At 32.6% G+C, this 24663-nt stretch overlaps 1 protein-coding gene and 1 pseudogene across 2 annotated transcripts in view; both read right to left on the bottom strand.

Annotated features, from left to right (window-relative positions):
- Positions 1 to 24663, bottom strand: part of LOC146995282 (cullin-5-like) — a 267165-nt pseudogene that overhangs the window by 76058 nt on the left and 166444 nt on the right. The window contains exons 5-8 of the transcript XR_015043187.1: positions 17891 to 18102; positions 16709 to 16954; positions 7492 to 7585; positions 6990 to 7120 (exon numbers count right to left, since the gene is read on the bottom strand). The product of XR_015043187.1 is annotated as a cullin-5-like (transcript). The remainder of the gene's footprint in view (positions 1 to 6989; positions 7121 to 7491; positions 7586 to 16708; positions 16955 to 17890; positions 18103 to 24663) is intronic.
- On the bottom strand, positions 11388 to 13521 carry LOC146995284 (uncharacterized). Its single transcript, XM_085823167.1, has 2 exons — positions 13381 to 13521; positions 11388 to 12383 (listed from the first exon to the last, which is right to left on the bottom strand). The coding sequence occupies exon 2, from the start codon at positions 12276 to 12278 to the stop codon at positions 11823 to 11825; it is 456 nt and encodes a 151-aa protein (XP_085679293.1). The 5' UTR covers positions 12279 to 12383; positions 13381 to 13521; the 3' UTR covers positions 11388 to 11822.

The raw sequence follows: 24663 nt of genomic DNA, 5'->3' as shown, positions 1-24663 counted from the left end.
TTGTACTGTATAACTGCATTTAAATCAGGCAAGTGGACAAATGACTGTGGGAACTGCAACTGTAACTAAGATTATATAAAAGCGCCGTCTAGAATAGGGTGTGATCAGACGAAAAGTGAACAATCATGAGGATGGACGTGTACAAAATGTTTTACAACTATTCTTTTACTTTTATTTTCATTCTTATGTAAATAAATTCTAGTTTTAACTTCATGAATTGTAGTCATGTTTATCATCAAGTCTTCCCTACATAACAGATAATGTAACTGAGTGCAATTTTTTGGTCCATTTCTAATCTTCCGTGCCTTTTCAAACATAAACTTCACCACTATAGTCATAATTTTATCTCATTTTGTGCTTTTAGAGAGATCTGAACTAAAACAAAAAAGACAAAGAAACAAAAAAATTTATATACCTAATCATAACTATATACCATATGGTAAATTTTTTAATTATAACATAATATGTGTAATACCTTATCTCTTGATGCTGTGAACCTAGAGTCATCATTAAATGCTTCTTTGACTAGTTTACTAAATCTTATAAATAATTCTATTGCCTGGGCAACATATTTTTCACAGTCCTAGAAAAGACAGTAAACATAAAAACAAATCAATAAATGATAAAATAAAAAGCATTTGTTATATTAAAAGAAAAAGATGAATTTTGTTTAATGACTCAATTTTATGTACTCGCAGATATAATAACACAATTGCAAAAATTTATATTCTCAAAAAACAAAGGAAACAATTTTCATATTGTTTCTTTCTTTAGAATAGCATATTTGTTTAGAAAACCTACAGAAACATTTGTTAGAAAACCAACAGAAAGAATTTTTTTGAGTATTCATAATTTCAATCCTTAGATTATTTAAAATTTCAATGCCTTAATATAATTTATTATTACTCAGGCATGTCTCTTGATACAGCTATTATCTACATATACTTTGTTAAATCATCATGCATCTTCTAATATAACATACCAGTAGTTCTAAGACACATTAGTGATTTTCAGTTCTAATAACAGAGAAAAAGGATATGATTCAAAGAAAATACAATGAATGAAATCAAATGTTTAAATATGTTTAGAAAACTGTTTTTTAATGAGAGTTTGATCTATTTGCAATTTTAAATTCCTATTTAAATTAATAATTTGAAAAATATGCAATTATAAGATCCATCAATTCTAATCTGTTTTTAGTAATGTTTATACAATCGTTAACAAAAGTTGAATCTTAGATTTAAAGAAAAAAAGTATAAATTATTACTGGGAAAAGCATACCTAACTGTTAAATTAAGTTTGCTGAATTAAAACTTTGCTTGAAATTGTTTCCAAAGTTATACATATGATACTTTGATAATCTTGACTCGACTGGCTTACAGCTATTCACAGCCTCATATCAATGCTCAAAAGGGTGAATAACCACTTCTGGCACCTTTCTTATACAGTTAGCTGAACAACTGTTCCACCAAATGAGCATATCAACTTAGTATAGTGAGCAAGAGGAATTAAAGCCTCTAAATAAGATGAAAACTGAAAGTTGGAAAATATTGCTAAGCTGCGTGTAAAAAAAAAAAAAAAAAAAAAAAAAATTGTTGATTTGTCAAGAAAACACATATACAGTAAAAGCTCAATTATCCAGCATTCAAATAATCAGAAAGTTTAATTAACGAGAATATTTTAAAATTTTAGTAAATTCATTGTTATTATTTACAAAAAATTAAATAAATGAGAGACTTTTACAGCCATCATGAAACACACAGGGACTATGACCCAGAATTTTTTTTAAAAATGTCTTCAAAATAGTGATATTTAGTCCAAATAATGGATAGATATGATATCACATTACAATCATAAGATCTTTGCCCTGTTTTTATGGAAATCCAATTAATTTTCAAAAAGCCTTTTTTTTTTCTTTTTGTAAAGAAGGATGTAAGTTAATAGTTGTTTATTTGTTTTTCTTTCACATTTTGAAGGAATGATTAAAATTTGGGACTTGCCCTAGATGAGCAAGCAGTGGGTTATAGAGGCAATGCTAAATTTTTTGCCACAGAGTACCTACCTAAATTTTAAAAATTCCACAGCCCTTAAATTCTATCGCCAGTGCTATTTCACTGTTTGTAATCATTTTGGTGCCAACCCTGGAGTAGCATTTATATTTATATTAAGTTATATGATCCTGCCAAAGTGTGTGTTAATGGGCACAATATGATATTTTATTTGAAAAAAATGGTTAAACACTGGTGATACAACATGAAAAGTTTTGACAAGTAAATTAAGCTTTTTTAGATAGTATAGCCATAACTCGTATCCTGCGATTAACTAATTTAATAAAGAGTAACCAGTTCTTTCAAATTTTGGCCAGAATGATTAGCAGAAATTTGGCAGGATCTCCACCAACTTTCATGGTCTATGGCAGCGGTTCTCAACCTTTTGACTAACGTGTACCATCTAAACAAAAATGAAAACCTTTAGTACCACCATTACACAGTACTACTACATCACCACTCTTGAACAAAGCTCAGATCGCATAAATTTACAAGTGTTAGAGAAAAGACTCAGTCAAGATGTTGGGGTTTTAATTTTTGAATTCAATAGTTAAAAATACTTCGCTTCTTTACCACCAATTTTTCTCTTGTGTACCACCCAGAGATTTCACTGTCAGATAAGATGTATTACTTTTACATGGTTAAGGCCTATGACTATAGATCACCTTTTATGTCTGAAATGCATTTTTATTCTTTAAATATTCATGACGTTTAGATAGGCTTTTGATTCAAGCTGATAATAAGCAAGATGGCAGTTTTCATAATTTTATAACAGATATCTTCCCCACATTCATTTAGCTTTTCTACCATGTTTTCTTTTATACCTTCAATTATCCCAAATTTTCCCTTACTATTCATTTCCTGAGTTTTCCAGATTGTCGAGTTTTTACTGTAATTATATTATTACTTATCACTTTGGGAAAAAATGCTGAATATACAATGTATTTTGGTTTTGAATAGAACACATTACGGAAAAATCATTTATACCATGCACAGAAAAGCAAAAAATACATATCCAAAGACAGACATACAGTACATGAAAATATAAATACATAAGCAATACTTTAATAAATCCAAGAAAAGCAAATATTATATAACCATTCATTGAGATGCAAACTAGATTTTTTTTCCCTAGTAAGGCCACTGCCAGTTTTAGAATGCCTAAAGCAGGTTTGATCTTTCTTATTATTAACTGTGTTTTCAATCCAAGAGATATGACTGTTCACTGTTGGATTTCTAAACTGACAAATAAATAAATGTATGTATAGATTTAAAAATACAGTGATTTATATAAAAAAATATCTTCATAACAGCAGATATCTTCTCTGAGACTGCAATGGTGGTGACTCCAATACATGGTAAATAAGTCACAGCTAGTAGGGTTTTTTACTTATTAATGTGCTGGTCATTTCTGGAAAAATTTTTGTGAGTTTTGCAACCAGTATTACAGTTCCCACTCTGCTGCCATTTTGTAATTAAAATAAAATGAATTTACATTTCATGACATGTTGCAGGCAGTGGAATTGGAATACCTGGAAATATTTGCATCCATTTCTGCTTGTCTGACTGCTCTGTCTGCAGCTCTGTTTCTAACTATACAGTGGGAAGCTACTATAGTGGGGGATTGTAGATATATACAGTTTTTGCATTTTCTTGATAAGAGGATAGCTGCATTTCTTTTATAGGTGGCAGACTAGACATGTAATTAAAGTATATGCAAGTTTTTATGCATCTTGGTACTTATATGAGTCATTGCTACACATATAGTCACCAATTCTGTCTGAAATACAGTTTCTATTACTTTGTCTGCACATTCAAGTACTAGTTTCAAACTTATTTTGAAGAATACAGTATCTACTTTTCACTCATCTGTGTACAGTTTAAAAAACGTATTTTCCAAAATGCCATGGAAGTTGGTGAAAATTGTTAAATGTCATCAACTTAGTGACAAAAATTAGCACTAAGGCCAAGTAAAAGGAATTTTGCTGTATCTCCAGTTCTACAAGTTTCCTTAATACTGCCACATCAATTGATTTAGAAGTTAAATTGCTACAAAATAATACATAAATTTAAAGACTAACACATAAAGCAGCCACAAATCCTAGATTAAAAAAAAACATAATAAAAAAGCATAAAATTACCTTACAAAAGGCATAAAATAAATAAATACAAATAAGCAACAACACAAAAATATGTAAAACCAAATTATAAACACATAAATACAAATAGCTATATAAATTACAATGACATACACTATTGTAAATCTGTATACAAAGAAAGACAATGATTTACAATACTCTCATATTTTTTAACAACTCCAATACCTGTTAAAGGTTTTTTAGTTCACAAAAAAAAATTTAAACAGAGATGACTGTGACTATAGCCATTGGGGATCACAGCTCTCAAACATACAAAAATTTATTAGTTTCAAATAGTTAATTTATACCAAATATATTTTCATTAGGTAGTTTGGTTCCTTATATTTGTGCAGAGTTAGGTAGGCCTGAAACTACTAAAAATTTGGAATATTTAAGGAATTATGTAAGTTAATATACAAGGTGAGACCAAAAAGTGACTCACCCCTCCTTTCAAAAATGAGAACAGCCGATGACCTGACACATGCACATTACGATATTTGGTACGCAACGTTGAAGTTCAGGGTCATTTGAAATTCAGAGTCAGTCAAGTTTCTTGTTTCCTGTTTGTTTGTGCAGTCACTTAAACCTGAAAAGTGTTAGTGCATTGCACAATTTACCAGAAAACAATAATGAAATTCTGTTTTAAAATGGGTAAAATTGCTACATGAACCTTGGAAATGCTTCGAAGTGTGTATAGTGAAGACACTTTATCTCACAAGATAGTATTTCAGTGGTTCAAACTTTTCCGTGAAGGCTGTGAAAGCATGGAGGATGACATCGCAGTGGAAGACCAATGATGAGCAGACTGACAGCAAATGTTGAAAGAGTTAGGAAGTTATTGCTGCAAGATCGCAGTTTGTCCATCCGAATAATGGCAAACAAATTGAATCTTCCTCATGAAATCTTCTGAACAATATTGATGCAGGATTTGGGTAAACAAAAACTTTGTGCGACGTTTGTCCCTCATTACTTAAGCGATGAACAAAAACAGCAGCGATTGGACTCCTGTGGCGACTTGATCAATGCAGAAGATAAAGATGACACATTTTTACAATCAATCGTCACAAGAGATGAAACGTGGTGTTTTGTGTATGATCCAAACATGAAACGCCAAAGCATGGAATGGTGCACTCCCTTATCGCCGAAATCAAGAAAGTTTCACTCCAAAAAATCAAAGGTTAAGACAATGTTGATTACCTTTTTCAAAGCACAGGGAATTATCAATAAAGAATACATACTGGAAGGTCAAACAGTTAAAGGTGAATTTTATTGAAATGGTATGAAGCACCTCCTGGCTCACATTCGTTGTGTTCGGCCCCATCTCCCTGCATCAAGCAAGTGGTTTCTGTTGCATGATAGTGCACGCCCTCATACTGCAATGTGTGTTAGATGGTTCCTCGTGCAGCAAAAGGTTACGGAGTTATTTCACCCTCCTTATTCCCCTGATCTTGTGCCAGCAGACTTTTTTCTCTTTCCATGACTGAAATTGGCACTAAAGGGACACCGATTTTCAAGCATCTCAGACATTCAAGCTGCTGTTACCAAGGAACTTAACACAGTCTCAAAGGACTAAACTATAAAGTTTCTAGATAGTTTCTAGAAACTATAAAGTTTCCAGAACTTGTATGAACATTGTCAGAAGTGTATTGTAGACAGCGGGAACTAGATCCCGCCACCTACAATACACTTCTGACAAGGTATTTATATGCAAATATATAATATTTTACATGTAATGGTATTTATATGTAAATATATAATATTCTGGTATTTATATGCAAATATATAATACAGTTATTACTATGACATCAGTCACCTTACTTTTTGGTCTCACCTCGTGTAATTCCATAGCTCACTCAATAATAATAAACATTCTTACTTATACATATATATACACATACACATGTGTGTGTATATATAGTATATATATATATATATATATATATCATGTACAAAAAGGATAGAGAATGGCCTTATCAACACAAAAAACTCAAGGCAGTGACCCAAACAAGTTTGAGAAACACTAACTTAGAGCATAAAATATGATAAATCAATCATGACTAATGCATGGATAAAAGCAATATAAATTTAACTGATTTTCAGCCTCCTTATCTATCAATTTTCCTACATACAAATTAATCTTTTTTTTTTCTTTTGTTTTTTAAATTCTGATTTACATATATTATTTCTAGCTTAGATAAATGTAACTTGAAATCCTTTCCCAAAGAACTGATCCAAACAGCTTTCGATGCAAAATATTGGAGGTTTCCTCAGATGGCCAACAGAAGTAGGAAAATTGCCAGTGTTTGGTGTGGGATATAATAATTGGTCTTATTACATTATCCCTATTTCTTCCCCCAAAGAATTGACATGCAGGGATTTTCACACCAAATCCACAGTTTCTAGGAATTAGGGATGGGTTGTTTCTTTGTTTAGCACTAGATTAATGTAATTTGATAACTTCCTATTTCTTTAGCAATTCTGAAGGAAATTTCAAATACTGCCATTATTTTGACTGAAAAGCACTGTAAAAGGTATCATCATTAAAGACTCTGAAAAAAAATGTAAGTTAAGTAAAATATTTCATCCCATCAGTAAAAGATATAGAATACAATACTATAGCTAGAAACTAATATCTGAATTAACTAATTTCAAAAAGAATATTGGAACAGGAACTTCTCTCCCAAAATTTCCATAACTCTTTTCACTTAATTAATCATATAAATTATGAGTCAAATTCCATACGAATGAGCTTAACATCATCAAATATTAATACATAATGCAATTAATTACACAACATAAATACCTGAGTAATAATGGGTGCAGCAGCCTTCATTTCAGCTAAACCTTCACTAATAATATAATGCTCTAAATCTCTTAGCATAGGACTAATACCATCTGAAGCTTTGTCCATCAATTTGAACATCAACTGAAGCTCTGAAATGCAATTCCCTTTTAAATTAAAAACTACAGAATAAACAATGAAATTGGAAGAAAGAAAAACATCCACAAAATTTTCATTCTTTAAAACTAAAGAATTTAAAAAACTAAAGAATAATGTAAATTAAAGAGTAATATTAAAAACTAAAGAATAATGTATTATATTTTTACAAACAACAGCCCTTTTCTAAAAAATAATTTTCAACTCACTTGTCTGCTATCAAAATTACGATAACAGTTAACTAATAAGCTTTTACCTACATGCAGATAATAAAGTTTTAAAATTCATGTTAAGTAAGTCTTGTTAAACTTACTTAACATGAATTTTAAAACTAAATTTTAAACTAAGTAAGTTTAACAAGACTTACTTTCTGCCTCATGATTTTTTATCATTGCTGGACATTCTGCTAAAATAACTTCTTGAAATGTTGTAACAAGCAAATCTACAATGCATCTGGTAAACTAGCAATAAAGAAACATTTATTAATTCTGCATTTAAAATAAAACTGGATAACAGACAGATTAAATATGTATTAAAAGAACAAAATAAGCTACATAGGAAGACTAGTTAATGAATAAAACTCTTCAAATTCTGCTGCTATAGAAACAAATTCTATTATTATAAAAATAAAACTGCATGATATACTGATGTAGCAATCAGTTTTGTTTTTCTTCAACATTAACTCCACTCACATCAAAGCTCATTCCATCAGTGCATAAAAGTCCCAATACTTACTGCATCAAAATTTTTTTGCATTATGTTGCAATCATATAAAGATTTCTTGCTCAGTGTCTGCATCATCCACAAAACATGCACTGCCAAAGTGAGCTTTGAGGAAACTAAAGTGAAACTCACTTGCAAACATCAGTCCATAATGTCAGAATATGATTTAACACTCACAATCAATCCTATCTTTAGAAATGTAAAAAAGAGGCTTCACAACCATAGCTAACCTTATATTTAGTACTTTGACATAAATCAATACCTTTTGGTAAACACCAATAATGATACATGTGTCCTTTCCATGTAAGTGTTATGCCAGCTCTAGAAATTTTTTTGTATTTCCTAAGTTGCCCTGATTAGCGTAGTGGACAGTGACACTGTCTGCTGTACTGATGGGCATAGGTTCTAATTTTGGAGAAGGCACTGATGTTTGTCAGCGTCTATGTGGCGTGGAGAGCACTCAAAATACTGGCAAGCTGAAAGTAATCTTCAGTAGTTTGGTGGCAAAAGAAGAGTGGAAGACCTTTTGAAACCTTTGGGATGTGCTCCATCAAAATGGGGGTAGAAACGTACAGTTACTGCATTGGGATAATAACTGTATGACCAATAGTGAATGTATTTGTATTCTTCTAAAGACTGTTACTTTAGTCACTTTAAGGAAATATTTCCCTTTTTAACTAGCCTTATAATCATGGTAACAACTACTGCAAAGACTGCCGAGTTCGCTAATTTTCTAAAATTCCCTAATCCTTTATATACAATGAAGACAACATAAATTAAAATCATGAATGAAGGAAGGTCCACTAAGATCTTGAAGTGCACATTTTAAAGAAACAGAGTTTAGAAACACATAAGTTTTCTCTTTCTTTTCCTTTCCTGCTTAATATGCTCTCTCTTCTTGAAGGAGAGGGTTTAATACAGGATAAAGATGGCTTCTTTTGTTTACCATTTAATGTCAACTTCAAATTAATTAAATACTAGCACTTATCTAGATAATTTTTACTGCATTTCATATCATGTATTTACTAGATTTATAGAGATACTAATCAAAAGCAATCCATTATTTTCTGGCCCGTTCTATTTTGCTAAAAATTTACGAGTCTTCCAATGTTCCTGAAATGAAACTGCACGTAACAATGGTTGAATAATAGAAATAGTGTTAACAAAATTGTCATCAAAGTATTGGAATAAGAACTGGGAACTGGTTTGAAAGATGTCATTTGCCTTATTTAAACGACTTCATATGGAGAGACAGATAACCTGTGGTGTTAGAGTGATACAATTTTGTAATCTAATTGTCAGATAATATGTGTAGGAAATTAAAAATAATTAATCAATTAAAAATAATTAATCAACTTAATTAAAAACTGATTAATTTGCTTATATCAAAAAGACATTTCATTGCCCCAAAATGCCAACTGATTGTTGGCAATGTGGTGTATTGGCAATTATGAGCTAATACCCAGACACTATAAATTCCTGTAACACAGGGTCCCCAACCTCTCTGTCCCTAAGAGCACATTCTACAATATCTGTTGGATGGTGGGCACCATTTATTTTTTCAAGGTGAATTATAGTTGGAAAGAGTTAATATTACATGCACGTAAAAAAAAAAAGATTGGTTGCATTTTGTTTTGTGCTGGTATCAGGGTTGCCACTCAAACAGGAGAACGAAATTCCCTCACTTTTTCAGGTTTTCCAGGAGTGTTTTTAAGAAAATTCCAGTCTATCCATGTAGTGTGCATTTGTTGTGCTAAAGGTAAATTAATTGTGGTGCCACTTGATAACACAAAAATTTGATAACTGCATATGACTTATATACATATATATAAAGTATATTACCAAAACATTACTATTATGACTACAATAGGAGTTATTTTCCATTTTCCCCAATAACTTTCATTTACAAAAGAAATTAAATAAGTACAATGCATTCCATCTAAACCAAAACCAGAAATGAAATTCATTGATTTTTCAATGCAATGTATGAACTTTTAAACATAAGATTTTCTCCACCATTAATTGTAATAAAATTATGTCACGAATGATATTAAAAAGTATTATACATAAATTCTGGAATGGAAGTTATTGTTCACAAAATGGCAGTGCGGGGCCCATTTATATCTATCCTATTAAATAATATATAATTGGCAAACAATCACCTCAGTGATATTTCAACACTTGCTAAATTCTGAAAGGTTAAAAAAGCATTTTTTATGCAAAACTGTTAATATAAGCATACATAATATATGTTAAATGAAAAATATTTATTAGAATTAAAAATATGACATTTAATATATTTAAACAAAACACTAATAGAAAAAATACTAATGAAAAATAAGCACCAAATTAGATTTCTTGTTTTAACTTTGCAATTTGCAAGTCAATTGAAGAAACATCTCTGCTCAATTTTTGTTTTTTTGACTCCAAAATTTTAATCTGTGCCTTGTTCCTTTTGTCTAATAGTATTTTTTATGTTTATTATCACACAGTTTTTTGACTTCGAGTGCTCGGTGATATGCACCACGAGCAGATCTGGCATATCATAACATATAAGGAGTTACATTAATATTAATCACACCTCCATTTACTTTTATAGCATCATAAACAGTTTGCACTGCTGTTAAAGAATTTTCCTGCAGATTTTCCACCAACATATCATTATTAACTGAAAATCCACTTTCTACTGTGGAATTGCCATGCGATAAAATTAGAACTAGTTTTACAACACTCCAAAGTTCTTTAAAATCTGAGTTATTAATCAAATCCTTATAAAAGTGATCAAGTCACATTGAAGCATAATTAGTAAAAGTGTCTTTCCAAACACCCTTACTTCTGAATAATAATTCTTTAAACTGCATTTTTGATTTATCTGAAACTGTGGAATTTATCCATTCACTTTCATATATTATATGCAATAACCTCTCCATCCTTTTCGCACATAAAAATTCATTAGACGTAATGAGCTTAGGATCTAATGAAGAAATGTATTTAACTAAGCTATATTTCAATGGGCTTCTTTCAAATATTTTTTATACCAGCTTAACCAAAAATGTTCTGCACCGAGTTCTGAATTCTCTTTTGTTAAGATCAGATACTCCACTTTTAGCTAAACTCGCACCAGCAGCAATACCCACATCTATATCTGCAACATTACAATAAATGTTTCCATCCAGAATATCTATATTTATCAGTTTTTCAGGAGCTTTTGCCTCTCGCAGTATATCTCTTTTGACAAATTTGGAGAGAAGATGACTTAGCATACTATGGAAAGTTGTATATAGAAAGGGGCACAAAGGATCAGCTGTCTGAAATGACTTTAGAAATGGATGTAAATTAACTCCTGCAACCGAAATAAAAAATGAGATTTTTGCCAAAAGTAGCTTATCTTTAACAGCTTCTCTCAGTCTTTTGAATGACACAGTTTTTGGTAGTTCGGATGATTCTACATATTTTTTGACATGATGAAAAATATCAATAGCTCTCTCAGCAACAGGTATGTTTTCACACCATTTTACTTCACAAAACTTCAACGGGAAAGTTGTACAGTTAGTGATGGCAATATAGTCTGCTTGCCAAGCAAGACTGTCTTTACATACTCTATGCATATTTTTAAATAATGCACTTAAATTCCAGTCAGTACCTTTATGGCCAGCTCTAAAGGCACCATGAACAACATGCAAACCACAGGACCCAATATGTAATACATGGCAGGCATCATTATTTGCTAAATTTTCTTTCAAATCTCTGAGGAATTTAAGATTGACATTTGGTCCATCCAATGATACTTGCAGCAATTTCTTTTTATCTAGCTCTGAGGTTCCCTCAAAGAAACTTCTCAGAAGGTCATTGGCAGATACATGTCCCCAAAAAATTGATGTGAGGTATCTTCATTCCTCGCACTGTCCCAAAATCTAACAAAAAGATCCATTTTGCCTCTCTGGACAATTCTATTTAATGCTTCATTGAAGCAAATTACAAATTCAGTGTTCTAAGATCAGAAATGAGCATCTTTTTGAAGTATGGAGCTAAACCAAATGACACTAAATATGACATTTTTGTATGTCCCAGGGTCATAGCTTTAGCTTTATTGCTGTCATCAAACACTTTCTGGAACAGAACAGCAGCAGCATTAAATGCATTATAAGAAACATCTGAAGAAACAAATTTCATAGCCCACAGTAATTCCGCAGCAAAAACTTTGTCCTCAGGTGTGAACGCGTTTAAATTTGATGATTCAGCAACTAGTGCCGAAGACTGCTGTGTTTCAGAACTGCTTTTATCTATGGAGAAATAGTTTTTTAAGTTTTCAGAGTTCATCTTCACAAAAATGATTTTCTTATGTTTTACACTGTTTATGTGGCTTGTAACTGCTTTCCTTCCCATGGTACTAAGCATGATATTTTGTTGGCAAAACGTGCATCTTGCCATGTTAGGAGCTAATTCGATAGGTTGCAACCATGGATTCCACTGAGGATTGAGACTAGAATCTGCCCAACCTGGATTAAAAAATGTCTTTTTTCAGATATTTTGCAGCTAAAAAAAGAAAGAAATCTATTTAATATTTTTAAATAAATTCAAGTATTTTATACTTATTTAGCAACACACATAAGTTAAAAATATGTGCACTAGATTTCGTAATGGTATGTTATCATACTGCCAGAATTAGTTTCACGAGTATGCCACAGAAAATTGCCTGAAATTTGAAAGTATTAACTAATAAGAAATAAATTTAGAAGGATGAAGCAACATTAAATGATATGAATAACATTTAAATAAATTAATTGAAGATTAAAAAGTGAATTACAATAATTAACGGTATTTTGCCAAATATAGTTATATTGAATGGTTAGTCAAGATAACTTGTTATTATTTTGTTTAATTTACTCCAAAATAACAAGGCATTTATAAAAAAAAAAAAAAAATGTTTAAAAGATTTTGTTTTGTATGAGCTTGGAGGAAGGGCACAGCAAAATTGGAAATTTCAAGCAAGAGCAGGATTGATTACTGATTTTTACAACATGAAGTGTCTAAAAAAAGAAGGGACAAACATTTTAATATTTACTGTTTGTTTCTGAATTCGGCAACAAGTTTTATCGTCGTTTATTTCTCAAAAATAAATTTTAAATGCGAATTATTTAAAAATCGAAACAACGGAAAACCGAATTCAGAACACACACACACACAAAACAAAACAAAACCAAAAAAAATGGGGGGAGAAGAATATTTTGCCAATTACAAAACAAAGTCAATTTTTTTAATGAAATTATAAAGTATCAGATTTTTTTGCGTCATTTCAAAGTCCAATAATCATAATACACGCCACCAACGATGTTGAAAAGCTAAACAGTTCAATTTGATTTGTTTAATACTGCACAAAATATGATTCAAAAAGCAACAATAAACTTCTTTTAACTTTAAAAATGCACTGCATGAATTCTTATCATTTTAAAAAGCAAATACGATAGAGTGTTACGTAAACATACATTAAAAAAAATTAATAAGATGTAAAAGATTACAAAATTTAACTTACCAGACTTTTTAACTGAAAACAGAAAAACGTGCTCTCTTAACCACGAGGCATAACTTCATCTCTTTCTTCCGTTCCACATGTGCATACGATTCTTTGTGCGAGCCCCTGAATTCAAGAGGTTACTGGAAACTTTCTTTGCCTTTCTGAAAGACAATCTGGTTAGCGCCGCAAAAATTGGCTCTATGCCAGCTGCCCGAATGACAAGCACGCAATACATAATTCCCCAAGAACGTGATCACTGTCAACATTGGTGCGAAAATCAGTTTTGGGGGGATTGCCGTTATGAAATTCCCTAATTTTTTTCAAATTTTGACTAAAATTGTTAAATTCCCTGATTTTTCCCTGACTTTTTTGGTCAATTTTCGATTTCCCTGACTTTTTTCGGTTTTCCAGGTAGCGTGGCAACCTTGTTGTATCTGTGATGGACGCAATTTCTATTTCATTAAAAATGAGAAAACATTTTTATTGTGATCGTATAGTGACAGGCACACATTAAACAATTGGTAGGCACCATGGTGCCTACAGGCATAGGGTTGGGAACCCTGCTCTAACACTTCCTCTAGCTATTTTCACAGTCTTCAACTGCCCTCAAAGTTTGGTGGAATTACTGACTGAGTAGAATTTTTGTTAGAATTTTTTAGAATTACTCACGCAATTCTTGTTATCTCACAGCAATTTGTGAATTACTTAACTTTTTGTTATATATACTAAACAGTTTGAATTAATTGAAAAATGTTTGATCAGATTGTGTGTGTGTGTTCTGTATTATTTTGTTTTGGAAAAAGCAATGATTTTAAATTTTAATGCTTGTTAAGACAGCAAAATAAAAGTTCCATTTCATTTTTATTAATATTTTTTAGAATTAAGAGACATTTCATACTGTTGATACTCTAAAATTATTAGGAAATGGAAAACATTAGGAAATGGTTTTAATAAGTTAAAGAAACCTTGAATAACTTTTAAAATTTCACATAAAATAGCATTACGTTAATATTATTTAATTTTTTTAATATTTTTGCATACATTTTAGCAATCAAAATTAACATTTCAAAGCAGTTTGCAAACTACCTTTCCTGAATTACATGAATATAAAGAACAAAGCAATGAACATTAAATACTGGGAAACTTTTTCAGTGTGATATTTCTTGCTGATGACATTCATAAAACTAGCCTTAGAGTTCTAATAGTGATATCAGTAAAAAATTTAAAGGAGCAATTTAGTTATATACACTCTCACAAAAAAAAAAAAAAAAATATATGCTCAGAGAAGGAAATAAACTACTATCATGAAACTTAACAGGCATGTACTGTCTGAGGAGATAAACAAGTGATTACAAATTCAAAACAAAACTCATTTATTAATAAGTTATGGCATGAAAAAGGTTACAAATCAGTAAGTAGTATAGCCACCTCTGGCAGCTATACAAGCCAAAACATGGCGTCGCAACAAACCAAGTACGTCACCTATGAACCTCTGCAGAAGATCATGCCATAATCTTTACAAATGTGCAGTTAATTCGCTAATATTACAGGATTCCATGCATGCCCTAAACATGCTCTGCTGGTGAGAGGTCTGGTGACCTGACAGGCCACAGGAGTATGTCATATTGAAGACGTTGTTGGGAGAATCACACAATATGTAGATGAGCATTCTCTTGCTGATAAATGGCACCTGGACAACTTGATAGTATAACACAGTACAACCAGCATCAAAATATCCTCCACGTAATTGCAAGTGGTAACAATATTCTGAAGGATGACTAGAGGTGATGGTGTGTCCCAACAAATCACTTGTCACATTCTGTCATCATCATATGTTGCTCGACAACAAATGCAGGATCGGACCGCTGGCCTGGCCACCTCCACATGCATGTGCAATACATCAGCATTCAGACTGAATTAGGATTCATCACTGAAGAAGATCACACACTTCCAGTTCTTCACACTAAGACTTGCCCAAGTCTGGCAAAAATTCAGTTGATGTGGGGTCAGTGGTAGGCATCTCAATGGATGTCGGCAGCCGATACCAGCATCCTGAGCCAGATTTAGACTTAATAAGGCCCTAAGCTATTTGAGATATGAGGCCCTTTATAAGTCTGTTATAATATATTTTAATACTATATATATTATTCTTTAATTTGGGGGGCAAGAAAGTGGAGGCCCTAAGCTATAGCTTGTGTAGCTTATATGTAAATCCGGCCCTGCCAGCATCGGCTAGTCATCTCCGAATGGTTTTCCATTTCAGAGGCATCTCTAGTCACAATACCATCCATCCAAGTCAACAGACTTGTTTAAATAGCCCTACGGCACAAGCAATCATGCTGTTAAACTCTCCCGGCTGTGCATTTCAAATGTGAACCTCGTGTCATTGGTGTTGAAATTTAAATCATTTGCACATCTCTTCCCAGACTACATTCCTGCTGAGTTTAGTGATTGTGGCTCGTTGGGTGCATATATTTTTTTGTGACATAGTGTAAAATAAAATGCTGAGTTTGTGTCAAAAAAATCTGTGCCAAAAATTTGTGATATTCGTAAAAAAATAGATAGCTTTTCTCATAAATTAAAAAATTATAAATATGTCTTCAGAATGTTTTTAAAGCGAGGTAGATTTTTTTCCCATAATCTTTATATTTGGAAAAATAAGCATATTTTCTTTGCATACACTTTTTCTTCTAAGATTTCAAATTTTAGGCACATGTATAAAATCCTTCAGCACTTAAATTTCTGTAATTTATTACATTTGTAAACATTTAAAGTCATATTGACTGAATTTGAAAATTCAGAACATTTTTGTTGTAAAATATATGAGCAATAATCTCTTGTACAGTGCAGCAAAATTTTATATTATAACTGCACTATTTAACATCATCTCATACATATAGAAAGGGACAGTGGCAAGCATTAGGAAGGACATGGGAATTAATGACAGCCCTTTCTTAAATTTGTCCTCTAATTTGAAAGCTTATTGCTCATTTTTTGCTTACTCATTCCAAAAAAAAAACCCATCTTGCATGTCATAATTATCATTAATCTTTCTCTCCTAAGAACTAGGGTCATCTTTTAAATTCATGTACGCATGCTGTAGATAACCTAAAATTTAAACATATCCTGGAATGTGATTTTGGAGATTTGATAGAAATGGTTTTAACACGAAACTTCATACTAAGTTCCTGTAGAAAGTAAAACATTTAATTAGAATTTGATATTTTGTTTTATAAGATAAAGTTTCGAGTCTTACAGTTAAATTTTTCATATTTCACTCTTATACATACAAAACATTAAAGTATACAATTTTCCATAATAAACAACAATTTTTCAAGGTACTTACAGAAAATTCCGTTGACCATAAAAGTTGGAGAGAATCCCACCAAGCATACTCATTGGCATGGACCAAAAATTTCCAATTGCACTGAAGACAGAAACAAATGTATCCTTTTCTCCACAAAGCTACACTAAATAAATTCATCCATACGATGAATCTCAGTGGTAGCATGTGGTTGGTTCCCCATTGCGTTTTTGTTATGCAGTTGGGCTGAAACCCAGAATCATTCAATGTTTTTGGTATAAACTCTAGAATTCATTACAAAATTACATTGGTGGTTAACTTCGAGATGTTCAAATCTTGCAGTTGTTAACTCATCAGGTTATATAACCCTTCCACATTTCTGAATAAATCATAGATTCTTCTTCAATATTTTCTTTTACTGTTTGCAAAAGGGTAGTCACTTTCTCACTATGAACTCTTATGATATAATACTTGTTTTTCTCCCAGCAAATTCTTCCCAACATCCATTGCTCGGGTTTTCTACCTTCTTAAAAGGCTTTCATTAATTTTAAACTACATGGTTAGCATATCCAATTTTTTTCTTTGGTCTTGATAAATGGCTGTGTGCGCAAACTTCTCCTAGGTACTAATTTATAACTCTCTCGTAACTTGAATCTAATGGTTCTTTTCCCCATTCAATAGTCGCTAAATCTTGAAACCAGCTTAGATGAACCTGAATACAAAATTTAAATAGCAGAAATCTCACATCATGTACCTTTGCGAGTCTGAACATTGTGATGCCACTGCTTGTACGTTTTCAATTAAAGTGCCGTATCATGCCCCTTACCACTTTTCATTAATTTCACATTTAATATTTTTTAAATACTTTGCTGCATCTGCTTTGTAGCGGGCAGGTTTCAAGTTTTAATAGTCCCCCTTAAACTAAGACCCCCCCCAAAAAAAAGAGAAAAAGAAATGAGTAGGAAAAAAGAACTTACAAAATTTTTTTAATTTTAGTTTAAAGATCAAGATTACACAAAACCAAATGTTTTTGAAGAGTGGCTTTTCCATTACTGGCAAAAAAATTGCTTTTTTTTTTTTTTTAAGGGGGTGAAAAAAGTTCATGGAATTTTTCGTATGTACCTTTTCCAACTGCGATATAAATTACTACACAGTTTATTAAAAAAGGGGTGCTGAGAATTCGTTACAAAAATACAACATGAATACATTATAAAAATTCCTTACTGGTAACGTAGAACAGAGTTCAAGGTACTTAGCAGCTCGCTGCTCTTCCTCCTTTAATTTTTGATTAGCATACCATATGTAGTTGACAACACCATATTCTTTTAAATACTGAGGAGCTTCTGCTTTATAGTAAGCTTCTGTTGCATCCAAGTATGCCCTTTCAAAATTATCTCGATAAATTTCATATTTATCTTCATTTAAGCACAAGGCAACTGTTGGAACAAACACAAAAAAAAAAAAAAAAAAAAAAACATTAAATCCACCAACATCTCATACATGCACAGTCAAAGCTGACTTTACATGAAAATTTAAATACATGCATTACTGAAATCTTGGCAGTTATTTAAGAATTCAGTTTTAGATGTGTGGAAAGAACAGCTGAAAGAAAGGAACCTGGATTCGACTTTTAAGCTCTCCGCTAAGTCTAATACAGGAAAAATTCCAACTAAATATTATTTCTAGAAATTGTATTTAATATATCAATTTATTTCAATACATCTTTTCTCAAAATAATTGTTTATATACTATGATGACATATCTAACATAGCATGTTCATCGGTAAATTCTTAATGATAGCAGAGAATTACAGAATCAGTAAATTTCAGCAACAAAATGAATAAATGAAGTTTTCATAAAATCTCAATAAGGCATTTATAATTTTCCAATAACTGATATCAGAAAAAAATGTGTGGACTACTTCAAGGAAGTAAAAGAGAAACCAAATCAAGAGCTAACAAAGAAAAAATGATTAATCAGGTGCCTCATTATTATTTTTTAATTCACAAACATATTAGTGTGCAAAACTTAAGCAATGTTTATAATTTTGGCTGCAGTTCTACAAAAAATCAACTGGGAGACAAGAAATTCATACTACAAAGGCATAATGTAGTATTTAAAGAATGTAGAAAGTACAGCAGGGAAAAAAAAAAAAAAAAAAAATTCATAGGCTGCATACCATATAGAATGAATAGAAACGGCGTTAAATGGCATTGGTACAAGGTAGCACAGCACAATTGTCTGATCAAGACAGACAACAGCAAACCAAACAGCCTTAGTGATGGATATGAGCAGTCCTAACTGCAATGGTTTCAATGACTCATCAATAATTCAGAGACTCATCAATAATTTCACAGCTGTATGTTGAAAAATGAATTTGTTACTAAATTTTGCATACCAGTGTACAATAGTGTCAGACATAATTATTTTTAATTAATAAAGAGCACTGCAAAAAATTTATCTCAAATAAAAAATGTCTATAATTTTGAACACTCTCAGAACCAAGAGAAGTGAATATTGTCAACTATGTCCCCTACCCTTATGTATTGGTGAAATGTTTTTCCCTCAAATATAATAGTATTTTTCCCTCAAATATAATCCCTCAAATAGCAACAGAAATCACTTTAAAAGAAACAAAAACATTCAGATTTGGAACATGCTTTGTCTTCTTTAATTCTATATCATTTGAAATTTTTTGTGATCACGACAGCTTTGGGGGAAACCATAATTTAATGCATATTTTTTAATGAATTTGTGAGATCTATAACACAAATAAAAAGTCATCATTTGTATGCTAAATGTTATTTTTGTAGACTCAAAATTTATAGTAGCTTTAGAAAAAACAGCCTATACACACACACATATATATATATATATAGTACAAAGTTCGAAATCTGGACTCTTTGGGACTTCGGAGATTCTGGATTTGGGATTTTTCCAGATATTAGAACAGCAGTTTAAATCTAATAAGACTGCATGTAGAAATTATAAAATTAAAAATATGAAATCACGATTTATGAAATAATGAACTATTTATGATCTAAAGGGTATCAAAATTTAAAAAAAAAATTAAACTTAATATTTATTTGTTTATCTTATTAAACATTTCTTTCAATGTAAATTGTTTAAGTTGCTTTGTTTTTGTGCTAATACTTTCTCTTTAACTCTGTAGACAGGCATAATCTCTTGTTCAGTTACATTGTTGAAGTCCTGTAACTGCTGTTTCGAGAATTCCGACTAACTTGTCAATCGAAATTTTCTCGTTTTCAGTAACTTCTCTGTCACTTTCTTCACTATCATTATCACTTTCTTTCTTCACTTATATCTATCACTATTTCTTCACTATCACCATGGTATTTTCTGGATCTAGAACCATACTACAGATTTCGCCATTCGTTAATAATTAACGCTTCCCAACCTTTTTTGGCCAAGGCACACTTGTCGCGGGGAAAAAAATCACGAGGCACACCACCATTAGAAAATGTTAAAAAATTAACTCTGTGCCTATATTGACTATAATAAAGTAATTCTCTTGAATAGGAATCAAATAAGCACAAAGAAAGTATTTTATAATTACTTTATTACGAAATATTAAGTAAACAGAATAGTGAAAAATTATAAAATACTTTCAGTGCGAAACCTGGGCCTGTTTGGCTGAACACAAAGCTGATATTCTGGCTGGAATCGAAGAAAGACACACACGTAGCTCTTCGTCAACAGTTCTCAGTCTCTCTTTGTGTTTGGTTTTCATAGCAATCATGCTTGAAAAGCTAATCTCACACAGATATGTAGTGGAAAAAGGAAGCAATGTCAAAATAGCTTTGTTTGCCAGAAGGGGGAACTCCTTGGCAGTATCCAACCAAAAACTGTCCAAAGGTAGATCAGCAAATCTTAGCTTGCAACCACGATTTTGTCTCAGTTCAATTAGTTCCTCCTGCTCCTGTAAAGTCATTTCCTTTCCAACAACTGATGCTGAGCTATAAGGGTCCCTAACCCAGTCAAGGCATTCAGTGGAGACTGAAGAGAAATAAAATGACAACTTCTCCTCAAGAGTTTTAAAATGCTTAACTATTATCTCACACAGTGCAGCAGTGTGAACACCTTGCCATTGCATGGTGAGTGTGAACATTTCAAGATTGCCACTTTCCACGTGTTGATGCCAGAGTTGCACCTTTGAACGGAATCCATTTATTTTATCTGTACTTGTAAGCAGGTTTTCATTTCGGCCTTGCATTCGGGTGTTCAATTCATTCAGATGATGGAATATATCTGCCAGGTATGCCAGCCTTGCATACCACTCATCACTTGCAAGCTGCTTTGCGTAATCTGACCCATCATTTGTCAGAAACACTTTAAGTTCCTCCGGCAGCTCATACACACAAACCAAGACCTTGCCACGCGACAACCACCGGACCTCCGTATGAAACAGCAAGGTTTTATGCTTTGCTCCCATCTCCTCACACAAAGCTGCAAATATGCGACTTTTCATGGGTCGTGACTTTACAATGTTTACCATGCGCACAACATCATCCAACACATGAACTAAGGCTGATGGTAAAGTCTTGGCTACGAGGGCCTCGCGGTGTAAAAAACAATGCGTAATAATCACATCTGGATTTCTTTCCTTCACTCTGCTTACAAAGCCTTTGGTGCGCCCGACCATGGCTGCAGCTCCATCGGTGCAGACACTTGTGCAATTTTCCCACTTAAGTCCTCCTTGTTCAAGGTATTCTGATGTGACCCGAAAAATTTCTTCTCCTGTTGTTTTTTCTGGCAATACCTTGCAAAAAAAGAAGTTTTCTCTAATTGCATCACCATCAACAAAACGCACATTAGCTAAGAGTTGAGCATGTCCACTGATATCAGTAGACTCGTCAAGTTGCAATGCAAATTTCTCACTGATACGGATCTTTTTCAAAACCACACTTTCGATGTCTGCAGACATGTCATTAATACGTCTGGAAATTGTGTTGTTTGAGAGAGGGACTTTGGCTATTTCCTTTGCTGCTTCAGGTCCGAGCATCTCCTCTACAATAGCTTTGCAGGCAGGAAGTATTAAGGTCTCTGCCACAGTGTGCGACTTTTTTGTCTTGGCTATAAGTTCAGTAACTTGATAGCTAGCTTTAAGAGCTCTTTCATTTACCTTTGTTGTTTTCCTCATAAAAGTTGCCTGTTTCTCCATGTTGTCACGCAGGCGAACAAAATAGTCCACATTCTTGTTTTGAAGCAAAGGGTGTTTCGTTTGGAGATGGCGTTTAAGTTTGCTTGGGACCATAGCACTGTTAGCTAGCTTTTCACCACACACCACGCACAGTGGAGTTGGTTTGTGTTCATCTCCAGTGAAAGTAAATCCAACTGAAATATAGCTTTCGCTATATTGCCTTGCGCCAGAGAATTTAACCATCTTTGCTTTCTTTTGACCCCCACTCATACTCGGGCTCTCATCTGGCTCCAGATTTTGTTCAGAGTCCAGTTCTTTCCTTTTCAAAAACTTGTCCATCACTGCAGTATCAGTGTCTCTCTCCTCACAGCAGCCGTTGTCTCTCTGACACTGTGTGAGGCGTCTGCCTGCGTCTCATGGGGGCGGGGACACGGCGGACACTTGTCAAGATTGGCAGGGGGAGGAGTTATAGCACTGCACAGCGCCGTCACCACCTATGACACTGGCGGGGGGAGTGACGGGAGGAGTTATAGCGGGCGAACAGCACCGTGACACCCAGACCCGGCGGCACACCACGGTGCTTCAGACGGCACACTGGTGTGCCGCGGAACAGCGGTTGGGAACCGCTGCGTTAATTGATTGATGATTGAGAAGCATTGCCATCACAATGAAAAACTTCTTTTATATCATCTTCATTTATTACTGCTTCTCTAAATTTCTTTACAAAAATCTGTTAATTGTAAAATTTCACCTTTGTTTTGCAATATCCAAAAACCTTTAGAATTAGTGGCTATCATCATCAAATTTAGCTATCCTTCACTATACATATTTGGCTATGCATCATGCGCTTGGCGACTAATGACAAGTTGTTCCGTTAAATTTTATCTCGCTTCTATTGCGCACTGTGACAATTAAGCCTGAATTGTATTAGTTTAGTTATTTATTATACTTATGTCTATTTCTTGCACATGCTTTTAAGGCTTATCAGAGTTCTGAATAAATAAATTCCCACATATATTTAAGTCTTATTGACAACTGGCGCTAGATATCTTACCACCTGATGCAGCCTGTGGTTCCTAAATTCTGCGACTCGGCGTGGCCATACGAGCCCTGGCACTGGTTCTGGGTTTATATGAATAATAAATCAGTTATTCTTAATTCAAATAGCCCTAAGAAGAAGCTTAAACTCGGAATGATTTTTTTTTTTTTTTTTTTCTGGAATTTTGGATTACAGTCCAAGATTTGTAGGTATGATACTTGAAAGTAGGGATGAGAGAAAAAGGTGATGCTACATCATTTCCGGCTTGTGCTTTGTGAGTACAGCTAGCATTTTGTTAGTATGAATATAATATTTATTAGTCTTATTTTCATTGATCGTCTGCTCTTTTTTAATTTTGATTACCTAATTTTAAAAATTCTGCGCTAAATTTAAATAAGATGTGGAAAGAAATATTACTTGTTCTTTATACAAAATGGAATTAAAACTAAATTGTTCTTTCACAAGTGGCTACAATACTCTTTTCATATAAAGACAGGCCTTTTAAAGCTCCATCAAAATATATCATACTGAAACACATTATTTAGTTTGTGTACCAGATTTAAAAAAAAAAAAAAAAAAGTTAAATAACTATGTTCCGTTGCTATCATATTATCGGTGAATATTATAAATATCAAAAATTTACTGTTACAATTTTCTACAATACCTCAAGTAAATAAACACTTTACAGTTACTTATTGTAACTTCATGTAATACTCAGTTACTTTACCGAAATAAAGAGTTCTAGTAAATATTAGATTTTGTTGGAATAAACAAGAATATGTAATTTCCCCAAAACGTTATGCTTTAAGAAAATTTTAAATAAGCATACAATGCGTAAATTTTACATTTCAAAAGGTATTTCTCTTCAAAATATTTTTGTTTCATGAATTGATAAAAATTATTCCGTCCTTGAACAAAATGTTCAATAAAACACAGAGCATAAAAATACACAGTGAAACTCCATCCACGGTTTAGGAAAAAGCCAGCGAGTGTATCTCTAATGCCCACTAAAAGCCATTCCGCAATCTAAACTCTTTCCGTTGCAAGACATTCCGGAACCTTTCCTTTTTCTTCCTCTTACCCGAGTAAATTGAACTCATCCAGTTAACAAAAGCAGCCATTCTGGGATTGCCAGTCTAGTACAAAAGCAGCCATTCTGGGACTGGCGGTCTAGTATACCTCTAAATGTTATCATTGGGTTTATGAGTATTATCAACAAAATTTATTTATATGGAAAGAAATTTTTGGTAAATTTTTCCTTGTCAACAATTTTTAGTGCATTTAACTTAAATCTGTAATTATCGCCAAGCATAATGTGAGCATAAAAAGTTACCATACTCCTTTATTATTCAATTACTAACATAAAAAAAAATTGTTTAGGCATCGCTACATAATTCATTACTCAAGTTGTCATGTTTTGATAAACATGTGGTGAAAGGAAGGTATAATAAATACTGATTCGCCAGGTTGACGTCAGATCAGCGATGTATCTATGTGGAATGTTTAAGTTTGAGATGCGTGCCAAGCAGATATGCAGCAACGAAGCCAAATTACTGATCGTACAAATTTATGCTAAAATGATTGTTTCTTCAATAACAAGGTATTTTATTTAGTGCTGAAGTGAAATTAAGAATAAGGACTTTCCAGATGTTTTATTACACGCGAAAGGGGGAAAATCAAATGCACATGTGTAAAGCCTACCAGAAAAACGTTGTTGGTGGTTTTGAGGTTTGGATTTTAGATCATTCCAGATAATGAACGTCAGATTTCGGACTTTGTACGTTTACATATTTCTGT

Source organism: Stegodyphus dumicola, chromosome 9 (genome assembly GCF_044657685.1).
Source record: "Stegodyphus dumicola isolate Sdum_Otavi_A_Nest chromosome 9, ASM4465768v1".
NCBI lineage: Eukaryota > Metazoa > Arthropoda > Arachnida > Araneae > Eresidae > Stegodyphus > Stegodyphus dumicola.
Note: the sequence above shows the minus strand (reverse complement) of the source record. Positions and strands in the feature narration are given on the sequence as shown.